Below are 18,143 nucleotides of genomic sequence, written 5' to 3'. Positions count from 1 at the left end.
ATGCCGGACTGTCAGGAGAGCGGGGCCAAAGGAGCCCCCATCCACCCGAAAATCTCCTTCTCCATCTTGGACATCCTGGATCCTCAGAAATTTACCAGGAAAAGCAACCCAGCGACAGGGCGAAGGGAGAACATCGCGCCTGCGGGACAGCGGGAGAAAAGTTTGGGAAGAGTTGAACTAGAGAGGATTCCGAGCAGCAAGGGGAATAAACTAGAGGCGTATCATGGTAGGCGATGCCTTGTTTTGCTTAATGCTTTTAAAAAATCTGGTTCGCGAGGTTTTGGTGCCATTCATTTCAACCCCCACCCTCCTGGTTGATTGATTAATGAGAATCAATAAACAATGCTTCTGTCTGCCTGCCTGCCTGCCTGCCTGCCTGTCTCTGCCTTGTGACACCTTAAAAAGTGAGCATACACTTTCGTGGACTAGATTTGTCTTCTTTTTCTTCTTAATTGGGCGGCCCCCATCACAGCCCCTGGTCAGGTTGCGATCCAGGGCCTTTTAGGCGCCGCTGAGGACCACCGCGGGGTTCCTGCGATTGTTGAGTCCAGTGCGCTCGGTGTCGCTGATGGGTGTCGCTCGGCACTCCGCAACTGGACCTTGCGGAGTGCAGCCCGGGGCGACTGAACCGGAACGCAGAAGGATGTAAGAAGCAGTTCGCCGGGTTTGCCTGAATGAAAACTTCACGGCACAGCAAAACTTTAAATGCGCTAGTCAGTTTCTTAACAAAGGGTGTGCGTGGGCTGGGGAAGACGCAGGGATCTGACAGTTCTGCTCCACCTTGGTGGTTGTCTCGGGATTCCTTTGCTTTAACAGTGGCATGTCAGGTGGAAATTCAGCAGGGAAGCCGAATTTCCTCCAGACGGGCAGCAGTTAAAGGCACAGGAGCCTAGTCAGAAAACAAACCATCCTCACCGTGCTTAACAACGATGATGTCAGCAATCCTACTTGCTAATGGAGAAAGGGATGTTGTCCTTTACTCTCCAAGGGAGGAGCCCTTTCATTCAAACAGGTTCCGAGGCTGCACGCGAAGTCTAAAACAAGCCCCGCCTGGAAGCTAAACCGCTCCGCTTTGGGGCCCTGGCTTTGAGCCGACCCGCTGGCGAATATCGCCGGCAAGCCGCTCCTCAGACAAGCTGTTCCCGCCCGGAGCGAGAGCCGCCGCTGGGACTGCTGAGCAGGTCCCGGCGCCTGACTGGGTTGGTTCCCCTTTAAGAAGTTGCGGCGGCGCGGCGAGCGGTCCCCCTGGCGGAGCGTTGGCTGAGCTCGCAGCGGCCCGGGCCTGGCGGGGAAGCGCCGGCGATTGTTTTCGGCTCGGCCTTGTCGGATGGCCCTGATTGGCACCGGGACGCGCCAGGCAAAGGACAAGCTAGATAATTGTTCCTGCGGTCTCCCCACGAGAGGATGCCTTCGCTCCCCCTTGATCGATATCCTATTACCGGCTCCCGCGTATCTCCTTCCCACAGCTTGCAGGTACCAACTTCAAATCGCTCCCCCCCCCGTCTGATCCTAATATTGATCGATTAAAACTTACCTTTAATAGATGACATCTATCGATCCGGCCCTTCACAAATCTGAAACTCTATTAGTACGGCAGCGAAAGAGAAGATGGAAAAGAACGGGGGCGGGGGGGAGGGGGGAGAAAATAAGAGAGATGTACTTCTCTTTACTTCCCACAAAAGGAAAAAAAGGAATAAGTTTCTTTTAGTAACCTTTTTAACACGTAAAACACACGCACACAAGCCCGTTATCTGCCCCCACTTTCCTCAAATTAGTTTTTCCAGTTCTCAGAATGGTAATTCTGTTGGAAAGTGCTGCCTAGACGCGAAGGCAGGAGTTTTGATGGGACAACAAGTTTCCAATAAGTAAAAAATCCCCTCCCAATTTTTCATTCATTTATGGCTGGGGCACCTTCGGTAGGAATAACGACATATTACGCTTTGTCATCGTATTTGCACAACCTTATTTGTAGACGCGCTTATTCTACTTAAACAAAACAGATCCTATAGCTATCTGGAGTAGCACAAAAGCGAATTTTATAGTGGGGGAGCTTCCTGCCACTTGTTCGATTTCTGCCCTTAAAGATAACGTCTCTTTCAGTTGAATGTTTCTATTTCTTTCTGTGTTGCAAGTCAGATTTTTGATGAAGTTAATGTCCAAGTGAGTGTTTCAAGGATTCCAGCTTTTTTTAAAAAGTTCCTTATCATTTTTATTGAAAGATGTAATTTCTGTGTTATGAATCAGTTATGATTTCTGTGTAAAGAGCGTCTCTCCTTCAAGTACCTAGCTGAGTCTCGGGTAAAGGCATTCTGCGTATGCTCAAAAGGACTGGTTTTGCCTATTAAATACTAATACATTATACTAATACTAAATACTAATACATTCTTGCCTACTAAACTTCTGACTCTTTGTGCATCTCTCTCTTTTAATAACTTTATACGTTCTGGGCTAAATTCCTCCGAGTCCGACGTAAGGAAGGTGCTGGCGGGGGGGCGGGTTATGGAGGGGCTGAATAGAGAGCAGCCTGCTTAAGCGCCCGCCCACATATAGGCAGAGTGGTACAGATGTACTTGGCGAGGATCCGCTTCCGGGGCTGGAAGGACTTAGGCGAGTCAGTCGCGACTGGGCGGTGCACGCGTTCGGGCAAGGCAGCTGGTGTCATTGCATCTCCCTGATCAGCGCCGTTGTGTGTTCCGTAGATGCGGACGCCAGCCGCGGAGAGAGCCCGGCGGCCACCCTGGAGGCCTTGGAACAAGAGCCACGCGATCGGGACAGGAGCTGCTTAACCACCGGGCCCGGCTCTGCACTCCACTCGCCCGGCGACTTCCCTCCCTGCTCGCCATCGGATCTGGATGAGCCCGGCTCGCCGCTGTCAGCCAGGCGTCGCCGAACCGAATCCAGTTGCGCGAAGCCTCGCCGGGCCCGGACGGCTTTTACGTACGAGCAGCTTGTGGCGCTGGAGAACAAGTTCAGGGCCACACGGTACCTGTCGGTGTGCGAGCGCCTCAACCTGGCCCTGTCGCTCAGCTTATCCGAGACGCAGGTCAAAATCTGGTTCCAGAATCGAAGGACCAAGTGGAAGAAGCAAAACCCCAGCGTTGACGGCTCGGGGCAGCCAGGAAACAACCCGATGCCCACGGGTGGTGGAGGAGGGGGCAGTGGCAACAGTAACAGCCCTAGTCCGCCGGGCCCCAGTGCCTTGCCCTACCAGACTTTCCCATCGTACGCACCTGCCAGTGTCCTCTTTCCAGCATCTGCTCCCCTTCCCTTGACAGGAGGGGGATCCTTTCCTTCTTTCCTGAGCCCTACATATCTGGCCCCATTTTATACCCCTCACCTATAAAAGGATCCTATTATCTGAAGGGCTTCCAGAGGTTTCTGCCCAGACATGAATGGAGATGAGCAAACCCAGCTGTTTAAATAAGGAAAGCGAAATCCAGTTCTAGAAAGCATCTCTTCACTTTGTCCTCTGCGCATAAATGGTTTGTTTTCCTCAGATCTTGTAAAGAGCATGCCCTCAAATCAACCACCCTGTGATCACCATTAGCTACTTACAGGTGCTTTTTTGAGTCTCTTTAGGTGGGACATGAGTATGGGGTGGGGGGGAACCAGCCCCCAGCTTTTCCATTTCATGAGCAAAAGCAAAACTTCATAATGTAATTTAAGTTTGTGAAGCCCATTTGAAAGCAAGAGTGACTTTCAGTGCAAGAATATGGATTAAACCCCCCATAAAGCAGGTGTGCAGTATTTGATATTTATGTAATTGCTTCTCAATAGCATATGCAAGAAGGCAGAAATATGGATTTAGCAGTCAGAAGAGCAGCAAAAGCTGGTTTTCTTCCTCCTGCTCCTCTTTCTCCCCTATATAATCTGTTCCTTTTAGGCGCCTGGTGATGCACTGAACCGGTGTAACTCCATGCCCACTCTTGTTAGATAGGCTAGAGGTTGATGGGCAAGAACATAGTACTGGAACCTATGCTGCATGACCTGCTCTGACCATTGAATTCACTTCTAGACAGAAATACAGAATGTGTGTAATAGTGGATTATGCAAACTGTAGATTGGAAATGGAGACAGTATTTTAATAAAATGTGTGTTGTACTATACTGTCTTGTATTTTAAAGCAGCCAGTCTTCTGTGGTGGGTCTGCAACCACTAGAGGGCAGCATCAACCTCATGGAGGGCTCTATTAAATCCTAGGTCGAAAACGCCAATCCTATGAGGTTTTATTCACAGGTTTAAGTATCTCTGTGTCCAGTGGATGTCATTCCCTGATAAGTGTGCACCAGAGCCATTGTTAAGTGTGCAACAGACTGTATCCCCAGCTAAAGGACGGGTCTTGCATCAGTGCAATTATCTGAAGATACATCTTTATTTGGATACAAAGCCAGGTGCTCGCTTGTTGAAGAGTGTCACTCTGCTTATGGCCAAATGTTTGATCTGGCAGAGGTTCCTATCCACAGAAAAGGAAGAAGTCCCTCCTACTACCATACTTTCTTTGCTGCTTTGAACATTCACCTGGCTCCCTGGAGTAGATGCAGTGCTGTGAGGGAGTGGGAGCATAGCTGAAAAATATTGCTTTCCGGTTTTGCTGGTGGAAGCCTCTGCTGAATCCATGGATTCAGTTGAAGAAAACCAATATTTCATATATGCAAATAGCCCTGATCTTTGGTGCAAAACCAGCTTCAAATAAACAACTAGTTACTGTTGGTGTTGTACCAACTCCCATTGAAAAGGAATGTCCACAGCTAAAGAAAGGAAAAAAACACCTGATGTACGTCTTTAATTCACCATTCCTTTTGCACTTCTCTGTCCTATTGGGGAGAATTAAGGGTTGAACTAAGGGATATAGCAATCAGTTTGTATTGTATTCAGAAAACAAACATGTAGCTGGCCATTAAGACATAGATTTTGCTTCACTTAAGTACACACTCAAGCCACATCCAGAATAATACTAGGCTGAATGTGTTTTGGGAATATACTAATCTCCTACTTCATAATGATGATAGTGTTGTTTTATTTTGATCCTAATTGAAGCCAAAAGAATTGCTGCTCTGGTGTTTTGGAAGATGGTGGATCCAGGCCTTTCTTAATGAGACTTACCTGCAGAATGTTGTCTTTACTTAGTATCCTCTTGGCACAGCTGTAAAACTCATGTCTCATTTGTTCATTGTGCTGCTATGTTTCAGAATCTGTCCAAGAAGGACTTGTTCCTGTAGCATATTTATATCCTAGCTTGGATAAAACAGCTTTTGGTTTTGCCTTAGTGCCAAACTTGGATTGCCTGCTCAAAACACAGGACCACTGTGGTACCTTAAAGGCTAACAGGTTTATTTTGGCATGTTGTTCCATGGATTGGACTTCACTTTGTCAGGTGCCAGATTGTTATCCACAACTGGCAGATGACGACGACAAATTGCTATACTATTCAATAGGCAAAGGAAGCCTGGCAGTTCACAACAGTTCATAAGTATACATGTAATAATAGAAATACTTACAAATACAATAAAATACAGGACTAGATCTCAATATACAAAATTTAAACAGGTGCAACTGTACATGCAGCTGATGTGATACAGAGGTTTTGGCTACAGTCCTATAGGAGTTTATCGAAGGGTAAGCTCCACAAAGAAGTCAACATTCTGTTAATTGCAAATACATACTTCAGTCAACCACTCACATGACAACACATGGATATCACTAATTAGCCAATACAGAAATCAAATATACTATGTAAAAGGAAGTCTAAGTTGGAAAAGCTATATTCTCACTGCCAAAACAAGAACAAGAGCAGATTGCTCTACTGATTGAGATCTCTTAGTAACAAAAATCATAGTGAAGCTCAATGAGATCACTAACAGGATCATTGTGCCAAAAGCAACTTAAATAGCATTCCTGAGGAATTTAAAGTCCATGTAAAACCAAGTTGCATTACTGAACTCAATTGATAGTGAAACAGAAGAATTGTGGACTAAATGCTGTAGTAAGAAAAAAAAAAACTTGGAAACACTATTGATAAGGACAGGTAAGATGCAAAAGCAAAGGGTGATACAAAGAGGGTCAGAATCCTGAATGGAACTTTTCAGTGCAAAGAACTAGAAAAGAACAACAGAAAACAGACCATTTCTGGAAGATCTAAGAAATCAAGGGGAGATTCAAACTAGATTAAGAATGCTGAACAACCAGCAGGGGAACATACTAGTGGACAAGGAGAAAATAAAGTGAAGGTGGAAAGGCTATAGAAAAGAACTGCTCAGAAGAAATAAAAAGATGCAGAATTCTTTGATGTGCGGTCCTATGAGGAAGAGCCTGCAGTATTAGAACTGAAGTGAAAGCTGCTCTGAAAGCACTTCAAAGGAATAAAGCATTCGGTATATGTAGGGTACTGTTAGAACAATTTCAAGCTGCAGAGACCAAATCAATGCTAATCCTAACAAGCATATGCCAATGAATATGGAAAACAAAACTATGCCCCAGCACCTGGAAATGTTCAATTTATATTCCACTCCCCCTGCGAGTCCTTTGGACTGCAAGGCAATCAAACCGATCAGTCCTAGAGGAGATCAACCCTGACTGCCAGATACTGAAGATGAAACTCAAATACTTTGGCCACCTAATGAGAAGGAAGGACTCACTGGAGAAGAGCCTAATGCTGGGCACAATAGATGGCAAAAGAAAAAGGGGACGGCAGAGGATGAGGTGCTGGATCGAGTCAATGAGGCAGTTGGCATGAGCTTAAGCGGACTCTGGGGGATGATGGAGAACAGGAAGGCCTGGAGGAGTGTTGTCTATGGGGTTGCGAAGGGTCAGACACGACTTTGCGGCTAACAACAACAACCCCAAGGAAGGAGTTGCAAAGGACCATTGCCCTAATTTTACATGTTAGCAAAGTGATGTTTAAGATGTCGCAACAAAGACATTTACCCTGTATGGAGTGACAAATGCCTGACATTCATGCTGGATTCCAAAAGGGAAGACACTCAAGATTAATGCAACTATAAATTGGTTACTAGAGGGCACCAATTAATTTCAGATCGGTCTGTGCTTCGTAGACTACAGCAAAGCCTTTGACTTTGGATCACAAGTAGCTATGGATGGTGCTGATGTGTAACTTGTACTGTAGACAAGAAGCTACTGTTAGGGCAGAATATGGAGAAATGGAATGGTTTCCTATAGACAAAGGTGTCAGACAAGGCTGTATTTTATCTTCTTATCTGTTTATTCTGTACACAGAACATAAAAGGAAAGCTGGATTAGGGTCAGGGGAAGGAGTGAAAATAGGTGGAAGACACATCAATAATTTAAGATATGCAGATGATACCATATTACTGGCAGAAAACAGCAATAAATTGAAATTACTCTTGATAAAACTGAAGGAACAACGTGCCAAAGTAGGGCTGCAACTGAACATTAAGAAACAAAAATAGTGACTATGGAAAAATTGCCCAAATTTAATGTCAACAATAAAGAAATTGAAATAATGAAAGATTGTGCACATGCAGGTTCAATAATCAATTCAAAAGGAGACAGCAGCCAAGAAATTTGAAGAAGACTGTTGTTTTCCAAGACTCAAAGGAACTAAAAGAGATTATTAGCTGTAAAGGTATTTCAATGGATCAAGGCCAAGATAACACTATTGTATTCCTGATCACCATGCATAGGTAGGATAGCTGGACAATGAGGAAAGGTGACTTGCAAGATAATTGATACATTTGAAATATTGTGAAAGAGGAGAGTGTTGTGAATACCATGGACCAACAGAAAGTCATGCAAGTGGGTTCTAGATCAAAATAAGCTAGAACTTTCCTGGAAGCAAAAATAATGAAACTGAACCATGTGAAGGCAAGGGTTGCTGGTGAAGATAGTGATGCTAGGGAAAGTTTGCAAGTGCTGTCAAGGAAAAGACATTCTGGAGGGCATTCATTCATATAGTCACTATAAGTCAGAGACAGCTTGATAGTACATAACAACAGGCTCCAGGGAATGCAGTGGGGCTCACGTCACAGAAAATGTGTATAGGATTGCCTAGAAGAGACTGAGCTTCAAATCAGGAAGTCTCCAGTTCAAAACTTGCCTCTCCAGTGAATATACTAGATGACCTTGGGCAAGTGATGCTTTCTCAGCTTGGGACCTCATCTGCAATAAGTGGGGTACTGACTTAATTTGTAGGGTGGCTGTAAAGTGTATAACTAGAGAACACATGTGATGTGCTTTGAACAGTTAGAAGTGTGAGACAGAGGTTGGTGACTGCTATTCATGGAGTAGAATGGGAACATTGACAAGCCTGGACTCCCAATCTATTTCGTAAGTCTCCAGATCCGTTACCCATATTCCTGAGTGTCCAATGGTGGTAAAGGAAATGATTTAAAAATAGCTTATTTGTAGTGCAGGGGGTGATTTTCAAGTGGAATGCAACTGAGGTTGGGGGCATTACTTGCCCAATTTCTCCCCAGATGGCAACTGAACTTGAAAGAAACAATTCCACTGGGTTGGAATGAACTGAGGCAGGGTACAAATAAATTGATTAATTAATTTGAGATTATTTGGTTGAAATCAACCCACTGACTCTGCCTGCTATGAAATTCAAATATATCCTAGTACTTTTTCTATATTTTCATATACCGATATAAATCAGCATGTGCATGTTTTATCTAGATGGGTTCCTTACAGGCCAGAATCCTAAATTTGTTAAGTACCCACTAACAACCCTGGTACAGCAGAAAAACTGGTAGGTACATCTAAAAGGGCAAGCCAAAGGTCGCATATGCCTATAACTTCTTGAGATAACGTTAACATGTGCGCAAGGTGAGAACAGTCAACATTCCTAACAGAGATCAGTCACTGCTCTCAGCTTGTATACATTTGAGCTTAGCTGTTGTGTGTCATAGAGCTCTGCATTTTGTAGCCATTTGACTTTGCTTTTTACACCCTGCCCTTTTTTAATCTATGTATGTATATTTATCTGACAACTGAAGATCACATTTCAAGTGGCTGATGAAGACATGGATGTTTTTGGATGCTTACACCTCCAGAAATCTGTACATTTTTGAGGTCTGTTGCTTTGGCTACAACAGAAAATACTGCCTAATTCTAAAGGCGGACTTAGTTCCTCAGAGCCTTTTAAAAACAACCCCTGTGCCCTCTAGTGGATAGGCTAGTGCATGCATTTATTCTTTATTGGGGTTATTGCTGCAGCAAATAAATATAAACTTTCCTTTTTCCTAGGACCTTGTGAACTATATTAGGAGCACAGATGATGACTTGTCCATGGACATGTAGGAAACTTCATGACTGAGTGTTTTGAACTTGGGTCTCATAACTAAAAGCAAATCACTCTAGCCACTGTACTGTATTAGTGTACTGTAAAATATAGAGCAAACTTTTATGTGAACTGATGTGGTGGTATAGTGCTTAGTGTTCAGCTAGGACATGGAGATCCCAGTTCAAATCCCTACTCAGGCATGAAGTCTTGGCACCATCACGATCTCTCCCCTTAGTCTTTCTTTCAGGGTGGCTTTGAGGATAAAACTGGCCAGAAAGAGAATCCTGCAGAGCAATGTAAGCACCTTCTGTAAAGGCAGATTTCAGTATGAAGATTCAATTAAATCAATCGTTAAAGCTTGTTGAAGTGGGGACAGGATATAGAACCCCATGTGGTCTAGCCTCTTGCCTGTTTTCGACTCCTCTTTCTTTTGGGGGGGAACTGTTGCAGACTCCCTTTTTCCACAGAAAAAATGCTTAAAGAAAATGAGCCTGACTTCTCAAAGGAAAGTCCCATAATCTTGTGTCAGACTGGACAACAGGTTTCCTTACAATGCAAGCCTATACACAAGTCTTACTCCTAGGCAGAAATCTGTTGAGTTGAGGACTTAATGTCTCTGTAAAAAATGCAATGGAAGGAAGAAAGGGTGGAGCCCACCAGAGTATGGTAATAGCTTGGCAAGATCAGAAAGGGGTAGGTAGAAGATCCCAACACTGGACAAATATTACTCTTGGGGGATTGCTAATAGTCACATCCCACTGTTATACAAAATTGCAACTTAGCACACATTACATGACCACACATCACGTATATAGCAGCAGCAAGCTCTTCTTGGGGTGTTCATAAATCTCTAGCAGAGCAAGTATCTAAGTTACCTGATCTCACAACTGCCTCTGTTTCTTCATTAAGGCAGAAGACAATCTGATTTGAGAGCTGTTTGAAATGCAGTTTCATTTACAAGTCATGCAAAAATCTCAGAATGGCTGACTTCATAGTAACTCACTTTTGCAATCTGAAATGTTCCAGATTACTTGCATGCTAAAAACTTGACCTCAGAAAGCTAACTGTTATGCTTTACTGATGGGACAAGCTATTATCCTGGATGCTGCATTTCTGTATAGCAAAAATTAAAAACGATGGCATGGGACTAAGCAATTGCATCTTAAAATCATATGTAATCATAGGATGCATCCATTTATATTTTGAAGAATTATGATTTTATTTTTTTTCTGGCATAGATTTCTGCAGATATGGGGAGGGGATAACCAGCTCTTTCTACACTTTATGTATCATTGGAAAGCATCTTTTGGATCCAGCTCCAATAGAATCAGAAAAGGCCCTCAGGGAAAAGTGTATATATTTTATCCTGTGATGAAGATACTCATGTAGCCTCAGTCAATCATAGTTTCCCATGAAATTATGGGAAACTATGTTTCCCTTGTGCACCCTCCCCTGCAAATAAAGAAAGACATGTACAGTGGTACCTTGGCTCACGAACTTAATGCATTACACGACTCTGGTCATGACCTGAATTGATCGCGAGCCAAGTCAAGTTTCCCCATAAGGTTCAATGTAGATAAGGTTAATCTGTTCTGTAAATATTTTTTATCACAAAAATTTGAAACAAACTAACAAAGAACAACAGAGTAATAAAGTACAGCACAGTAGAGAACACTAACCTACATCCAGACCCAGATTGCCAGTTTACTTTTGTTGCTATAGAGACATTGTGGAGTCTCCTATCAGAGCGGCCATAGAAGTGGCAGCTTCTAGCTTTCAGTGTCTACTTCTCTCAGCTCCCTAGCAACAGATTTATTATCATATTATTCCCATTCACCTAGTGATGGGAAATAGGGAGGGAACTCAAAAATACATGGAAAGAGAAGGGACAAATTTTGAAGAAAGTGTTTATTTTTATTTAATCAGAATCTCTCTGGTGGCAGACCATCTGGGCAGCACTGGGGGCATACAGCTATACACGGGGTGAGAGGCACCTGCTTCAGGACTGCAGTGAACTAATCAGGATGCTGCTGCTGCTGCAGTCCTTAGGCAAAAGCAGGGAAAGGAGCGGGATTTGCTTGCCGGGGTTGCTGGAATGCATGGTGAGGCTGCAGGACAGAGTGGGAAGCATGGAATCTGCACTACTCAGGTAACCACATGATCATTTTACCCCCAAGTTCAGGCAAAGATCTGCACTCTGTGGAAACAGTGTAATATTTTTTGTTGTGTCATGTGAACCCAGCCACTAGACAGGGCCAAATGGAGGCTGACTGTGCAAAGCTGAAGCAGCTTCTGACTGGGCAAATGATAGGTTAAATCACCTACATTTTACTGTTATGTGCAAATGGGCCCACTGTAGTTTGATTTACATTTATTTAAATTAAATTACATTTTATTGCAATTAAAATTTGATTGAATTTTATTTATTTTGTTGATGTTTTGAAAACTGGATTTCTTTACATTAAATGTAATTCAATTATTTAACATGATTTCAATTAAACATTGCATATTTTCTACTCCTATTTTTCATGCTTCTTTGATTCATTAAAACATGCTTTGATAAGATGGGTGTTTTTAAAAAGCAGCAGAAGAAAATATCTAGTCGTGGTGGTTAGATTTGTTCTGTGCAATACCACTTTGAGTGCAGAGAAGTCAGGTGACCAAGCTAATGACAACCAAATAGTGCGAAAGAGCACACAACAGATAAAGTTAAATTACTTTATCTCAACATCCTATGTATGTTTTTGAGGTGTTTGATCTCCTGGTGGGGTTTACTGTCTATTAGCCTTCAGATCTGATAGATTTTATTCTGTGCAAATTCCGTGTGATTACAGTTTTGTTCTAAAAACGTATATCTGGTTTATACAGAAACATTAGAGCCCTGTTTGTGTGTTCTTTAGCACTTTTTGGTTGTCTTTACTTGCAACTATGCCTTCATTTCTCTTTTGTTATGATCATCCAAACTAATGACTCATTTGTGCAGAGAGTTTTTAAAGACCAAAAGGAACGGGAAGAGCCTGTTTCTTCTGAAGATCCTGTCAACTGCAGCTGTCATGCCACCACATTATAGGCCCCAACACCAACTGCATTTGCATTGCTATCAATGGCATTGCTGCTGTCTCCTGGACCCACAGCATCACCCTCATCTACTGCAGGGGCTTTGCTAGGCCAGGTTTGTGTGCTTTCCAAGTTCTGGCAGAGCACCAAGAAAACACAATACTGAAGCATGGTACTTCGTTCTGTGTGGTTATTCTCTTCTGCATCATCCATTGTCCTTTGGAAATCATAAGGACTCTGCTTCTGAACCAGAGCTAATTAAGTCTTGGATTACTTGCTTGATCCAAAAGCAGGATGGCCAGGTGTGTGTGTTTTAGAGGGCTGCCCTTTGAAGGGCTGTCCTGTCCAGTTCCAGTTTAAAAATAAAAGACCTAAAAACTGTTGCCCATCAACCATTAGTGACTGGGTTCAGACAAGATGATAACTCACATGGGCTGAGTATGAGTTGTCTCTTAACCATGATTTATTGTTGAAATGTGGGTTATCTCCTGGTCCAGGCCCAGCCATGGTAGCAAACATAGTTTGATAATCACACAAAACTCACAATGCTTAACTCAGCTACAAACCATGGCTTCTCTTCATGAGTTACTTCTGTAGCAAACCATGGTTTGTTTGTGGGGCTTGGTTTGACAAAACGATAATCCATGTTTCAACGACCAGTCAGCTGATGAATGTGGATAATTGCTTTATCTGAATATAGCCAGCACCCGAACAGCTGTGAAGAAGTTGGAACACAGGTCACCTGGTCATAGTCTTAGTACAGTGAGATGTACTACACTTTGCTATTTAAATTATAATAATGATTTCTACATTGATGTTCATGATATATATTAGCATATGCAAATATCATATAACTCACACACCCCTTTTGGAATAACATGTTATGTCTTTTTTGGCAGTTTGTAAGGGGTGATCCAGAAGAAAGCAAGTGGTCTTGTGAATGTTTGCTATGTTGTGGTGTGGCTGGGTAAGGGAGGTGGTATCATAGCCTTTTGGATCCACCACAATGTGTGGCCACTTCTACTCCAACCAGCTCAAGCTACTGCCAAATAAAGGCATTGCTGAGAGCCGGCCCTATTCCTCTTCACCTCCTCATCTCTTACAAACATAGTGCAGTGCATCTGAATCAAGCACCAAGCACTGTTTATCTGTTACAGAAGCAGCATAGTGAAGTCATCAAACAACACTTTCCCACTCATTCCTATAAGAGATGGAGGCAAAGTGTAGGTGGCCTTACTTTGCTCTTTTCTAGTGTCCACCCCTTCAAATGTTTCCTCATCTTCAAAGAGAAAATGGGGGAAAGCCAGAATATGACTCCAGTACATGATGTTGAAGATGGTGAAACATGGATGTTGTTTCCTTTTTGTAGCTTCCAGGATACTGCAAATCATTTATAATTGTGCTCTCTTGGAGCAGTTCCAGGATGGGTGATATGCCCTATGTGTGTTTTAACAAATAGATAAGATAACACTCTTAACTCTATCACTAACAACTTGTCAAAGGTCAGATTTCAGATACCAACTCTTATTCCCAATTACAGCAGCAACCTCCCCACCGTGGAAAAGATTTCGCAGTCACTGATTTACAGCTTTCATATTTATATGCTTCAGTGTTGAATGCCCAAAGACATTTCTTATATGCAATTAAGTGTTGCTGGTGGGCAGAATTAAAAATACTTAAGCTCCACTGTCAATCCTGCCTGGCCTGGATGCATGAACTATAGTTGCTTTGCTTGCTTACATTTTCCTTTGCTAGCCTTTATGTACAGATGCAGCTGCACAATAAAGGGAGCCAGAAAAGATTTGGCCAAATGTTTCTGAGCTCTCTCTCATTTGAAAACCTGTCCAGTAGGATTGTACTCTAGTATTGTAAATATTCCTAGATTCTCTCTTTCAGGTATGCTGATTATTTTCCCCAATTTTGTACCGATTGATGATGGAGTATTGTGACAATAGCATTTTGTCAAGGCAAAGCACAAGAAACATCGTACCCCAAAGTAGTACAAGGTGTCATGCAAATACAGTGAAGGTGCCACATGACTTTTCTCATGCTGGAAAGAACAATGCCCCCCACACACTTCCAATAATATTATGTGTTTGTTTGCTAGGAACTTGTAGTTCTCTGCTCAGTGTTGTTGAGCTAGTGGGTGCTATGTGGAGGGCAGTCCCTTGAGTGTGGTGAGTATCTACTAGACACAATTGGTACTGCCACAAGTGACAAGTGGCCAAACAAGACATGCTGTTAATGATATGGATGCAATTAGGGTAAGCATGAAAATCCATCCATGCCTCCTTGAGCAACAGAGGGATTTCAAGGGAAAGGAAAGGAGGGACTTAACACCTTTCCCCTTGCCTTGGTCCAGGCTCCCAAAAAATATTCCCTCAAAGCTACTTTTTGCATTAGGAGTGGAGTGCCAGCCAAGGTTTCCCATTCAATACAAGCTGCATCTGAGGGGAGGTGGGGTTCAGCAGCCTGGAAAGAGATGTCCCCCCTCTCTCACTCCTCAGCTTTGGTAGGTGAAAAAGTCTCCCAGACATGTAACCGATGGAAACAGGACAGACTCTTCCATAGTTTTACAGTCCAACAGATATGACACAAAAGGAAAAGGGGTTGAGAAGGGAAGAGGAAAAAAAACAAATTAAGAAATAATAATCCTTCTTATAATGACTATCTAGAAGCATTTCGGCAAGAAAAAAAAGTCTGCTAGAATACTTTAAACACAATGATTGTGTGTTTGTTACCAAGGAAACACCACTTCAAGTTAGGGGAGATTTCAAGGCTACTCTTGGCTATGTTAAATTTTAACTGCACAATCTTTTAGATCTTTACTAAGATTTACACCCTACTGAGTTCAATACAACATACTCCCAGGTAATAGGAGCTTTGTTCTATGCTGGCTAGGAGATAATGGGAACTGTAATGCAACACTTGTGGAGCTTGGACAGTCTCCCATGCCATTTCCTGGGTGTCTCAGTTATTTCTCCAGAGAACTTCTATATTTGGTTATTTTGGCAGATTAAAAAGAGTAACTACAACACTTGCTTTTAAATGGCACTGCAGTCTAGGTTTCATCTATGCATATAAATGTACATATGCAAAGTTCTATGCAAACTATCACCCTCTTTTGGCAATGCATTTCTGCTCTTTTGGCAGTTCATAAGTAGCCAATCTCTTCCTCCTTAGCAGTTTCCTGCCATTCTATAAGTCAGTTTTCTTTCTCCTTTCCAGTGCTTATCTGCATCTGCTCAGATTTTACAAATAAAAATAGCAATCATAAATATGGTCATTCCCTGCCACCCATCATCCTTTATGGAAATGGGGTCTGGAAAATGTGCTGTTTTTGCTGCTGCATTAGGGTGTTTATGGGAGTGAACCTGAAGGAGTGAATTGTTCCTAAAGAAGGGGAACTTTCTAACCAGAGAGATAACTTTCCTAAGGCAGTAATGCCTGCCTGCCTGCCTGCCTTGAAGTGAGCCCAACTTAACCTAGTGGGATTTATTTCTGAGCATACAGGGATAGAATTGTGTTGTCCCTCTATTTCAGCCATAAGGCATCACAGCCCAGCAATCTCTCAAGGGAAGGTTAACTGAGGATTTCTCACATCATCACAAGTCTTATTAATTATTTTTATTGGAGGGTGGTGGAGGAGAAATTTATCAGCAAATTTCATGTGGGCTATAACATATCTGAGCTACAAAATATTGTTAGGTTGGCAAAAGCCAAGAAACCAGGTATCAAAAAGCCAAGTAAGGTTGACATCTATCTAGATGGGAATGTATTGAGGTGAAATAGAAACATACAATAGATGACCAAAGAGACCAGAGAGAGAGAGAGAGAGAGAGAGAGAGAGAGAGAGAGAGAAGTGATAACTTGGAGAGGACAACTTAGAAGAGACATATGAAAATGTAAATGCTGATGCTCTTTCTGTTCAATTTTTGCTTGTAGACTTTGCTTGTGGTCTTGAAGATTCACCTGGACAGAACGGGAAGGAACACTTATTCCTGGTGTCTGCATGCTCAGAATCTGGAAATGACTGTGGGAAGGAGGCAATTGTGGGAAGAACAGTGTTTCCCCCTTCCCAGTTCTCATTTGGCTCACTCCGACCGTTTGCTTGGACTGTTTCATGGGAAAGTCTGGGCTTGTAGCCAGACAGAAAGTGGGAGTGGAGGGAGAGGAGCAGCTACAGCAGCAGCTCTGGGCCAATCAACTGACAAGTGAGGAGGGTGGTAGAGGGCAACCCTACGCAGAGCAATGCTCTCCCTTCCAACACCTGCCAGTGACTTTTCTGGGGCTGATTGTGAGTTAAGAGCAGAAGAGGATTCCAGATGAATTGGGCCAAAGATCCATATCATTCATTCCTCTGTTTGTCACAGTGGTCAGCTAGATGAGTTTGGGAAGCAGAGAACTGCTGCTTTCTGTTCCTCAGCATCAGGGAATGAAACATATCCCTTCTTTGGAGTGTCCAGTTAGTTACTACACCTAAGGTCCAATTCCTGCAGAAATGCAGTTTCCGCTGTATTTTTTTGTTTAATCAAATTTCTAGTGTGATGCACCAGTTAGAGTGTTGGACTGGGGTCTGGGTGACTGGGGTTCTAATCCCCACTCAGCCACGAAGCTCACTGGGTGACTTTGGGTCAGTTACTGACTCTCAGCCTAACCTTCCTCACAGGGTTGTTGTGAGAATCAGATTGAGAGGAGGAAGAGGAGGATTAATGTGAGCCACCCTGCATTCCCTGAAGTAAAAAAGGCAGAATAGAAACATAATAGATAAATTATGCTAAAATATTTTGCAAGTATGTTGCTATGCCTACTCTGTATGTCTAACCTGGTCAATTTGTCTAACTACTTCAGCTATTAAAGGGATTCCACATACTGAAAATCCTTAAGACTTCACATGTATACTTGCAAAAGCCTGAACACACACACACACACACACACACACACACATTAAATTATGAACACATTTGCACTATTTCTCTGGGGCTCAAAACACATCCTTTGTTGTTGTTGTTGTTTTAATGTGCTCTGAAAATAAAAAACTGAGGAAAACAGAAAGGGGGAGTGATAGGAGTGAGAAAGGGCAGACAAGATGGGTTTTGTCACAAAGGACACTGGGAGACATCAGATTTGGTGCAGCAGGGAGGTTGTTACGAAGACGGGGGCCAGCGCAGAAAAGGCCCTCTCACTAGTTGCTACCCTCTGAGCCCTTTGAGTGGTTGGCACCCAGAGGAAGGCCCCCAAGGTTGAGCATAATTTTCATAGGTGAGCAGCCCTGATTAGATCAGGGTTGGGAGTGATGTTCAAGCAGATATTGTGATCCAAGATTGTGTAGGACTTTATTGGTAAAAAACAAAACCTTGAATTGGGACCAGATATAGAAGAGCCAGGACTGGTCTTATATGTTCACACAGCCTAGTCAGGTTCATTATGCTGGGTGCCACATTCTTTCCCAGCTGCAGCTTCTGAATCATCTTCAAGGGCAGCCCCACATAGGGTACATTGCAGTAATCCCATTTAGAGATTACCAGAGCACAGATTTCTGAAGCCAGGCTATCCATGTTCAGATACCAGCAGAAGCAGGAAGAAGCTCTGAGCCACCACTGTCACCTGGGCATCAAGTGACAAAGATAGATCAAACCTGCTCCTTCATGGGGAGTGTAATCCCATCTAGAACAGGGTCACTTGCTGAAATAAAGACACAGGGGCTCTGATGATCTATGTTGCATCTGATTCCCCTACATTAAAGATATACAGGCTTTTTCTCTATATAGGATTCACTTCCTGCAGGCCCTTCTTGAACCTTTCCGCCTTTTTTTCTGAAAGC

The 18,143-nt window shown here is 43.1% G+C and overlaps 1 protein-coding gene across 1 annotated transcript; it reads left to right on the top strand.

Moving 5' to 3' along the window:
* Positions 1-4,107, top strand: NKX1-2 (NK1 homeobox 2). Its single transcript, XM_044445609.1, has 2 exons — positions 1-226; positions 2,700-4,107. The coding sequence occupies exons 1-2, from the start codon at positions 1-3 to the stop codon at positions 3,341-3,343; spliced, it is 870 nt and encodes a 289-aa protein (XP_044301544.1). The 3' UTR covers positions 3,344-4,107.
* The last annotated feature ends 14,036 nt before the right edge of the window (positions 4,108-18,143 follow it).

The sequence above is a fragment of the Varanus komodoensis genome, unplaced genomic scaffold (assembly GCF_004798865.1).
Source record: "Varanus komodoensis strain SLA01 unplaced genomic scaffold, ASM479886v1 scaffold49, whole genome shotgun sequence".
In the NCBI taxonomy this organism is placed as follows: Eukaryota; Metazoa; Chordata; class Lepidosauria; order Squamata; family Varanidae; genus Varanus; species Varanus komodoensis.
This window is presented reverse-complemented; position numbering and strand designations above follow the sequence as displayed.

Bases quoted from the DNA above. Each gene is read 5' to 3' on its own strand.
- NKX1-2 (XM_044445609.1), top strand. From the start codon at position 1: ATGCCGGACTGTCAGGAGAGCGGGGCCAAAGGAGCCCCCATCCACCCG. The intron at 227-2,699 runs GTAGGCGATGCC...TGTGTTCCGTAG, and splicing joins TAAACTAGAGGCGTATCATG to ATGCGGACGCCAGCCGCGGA.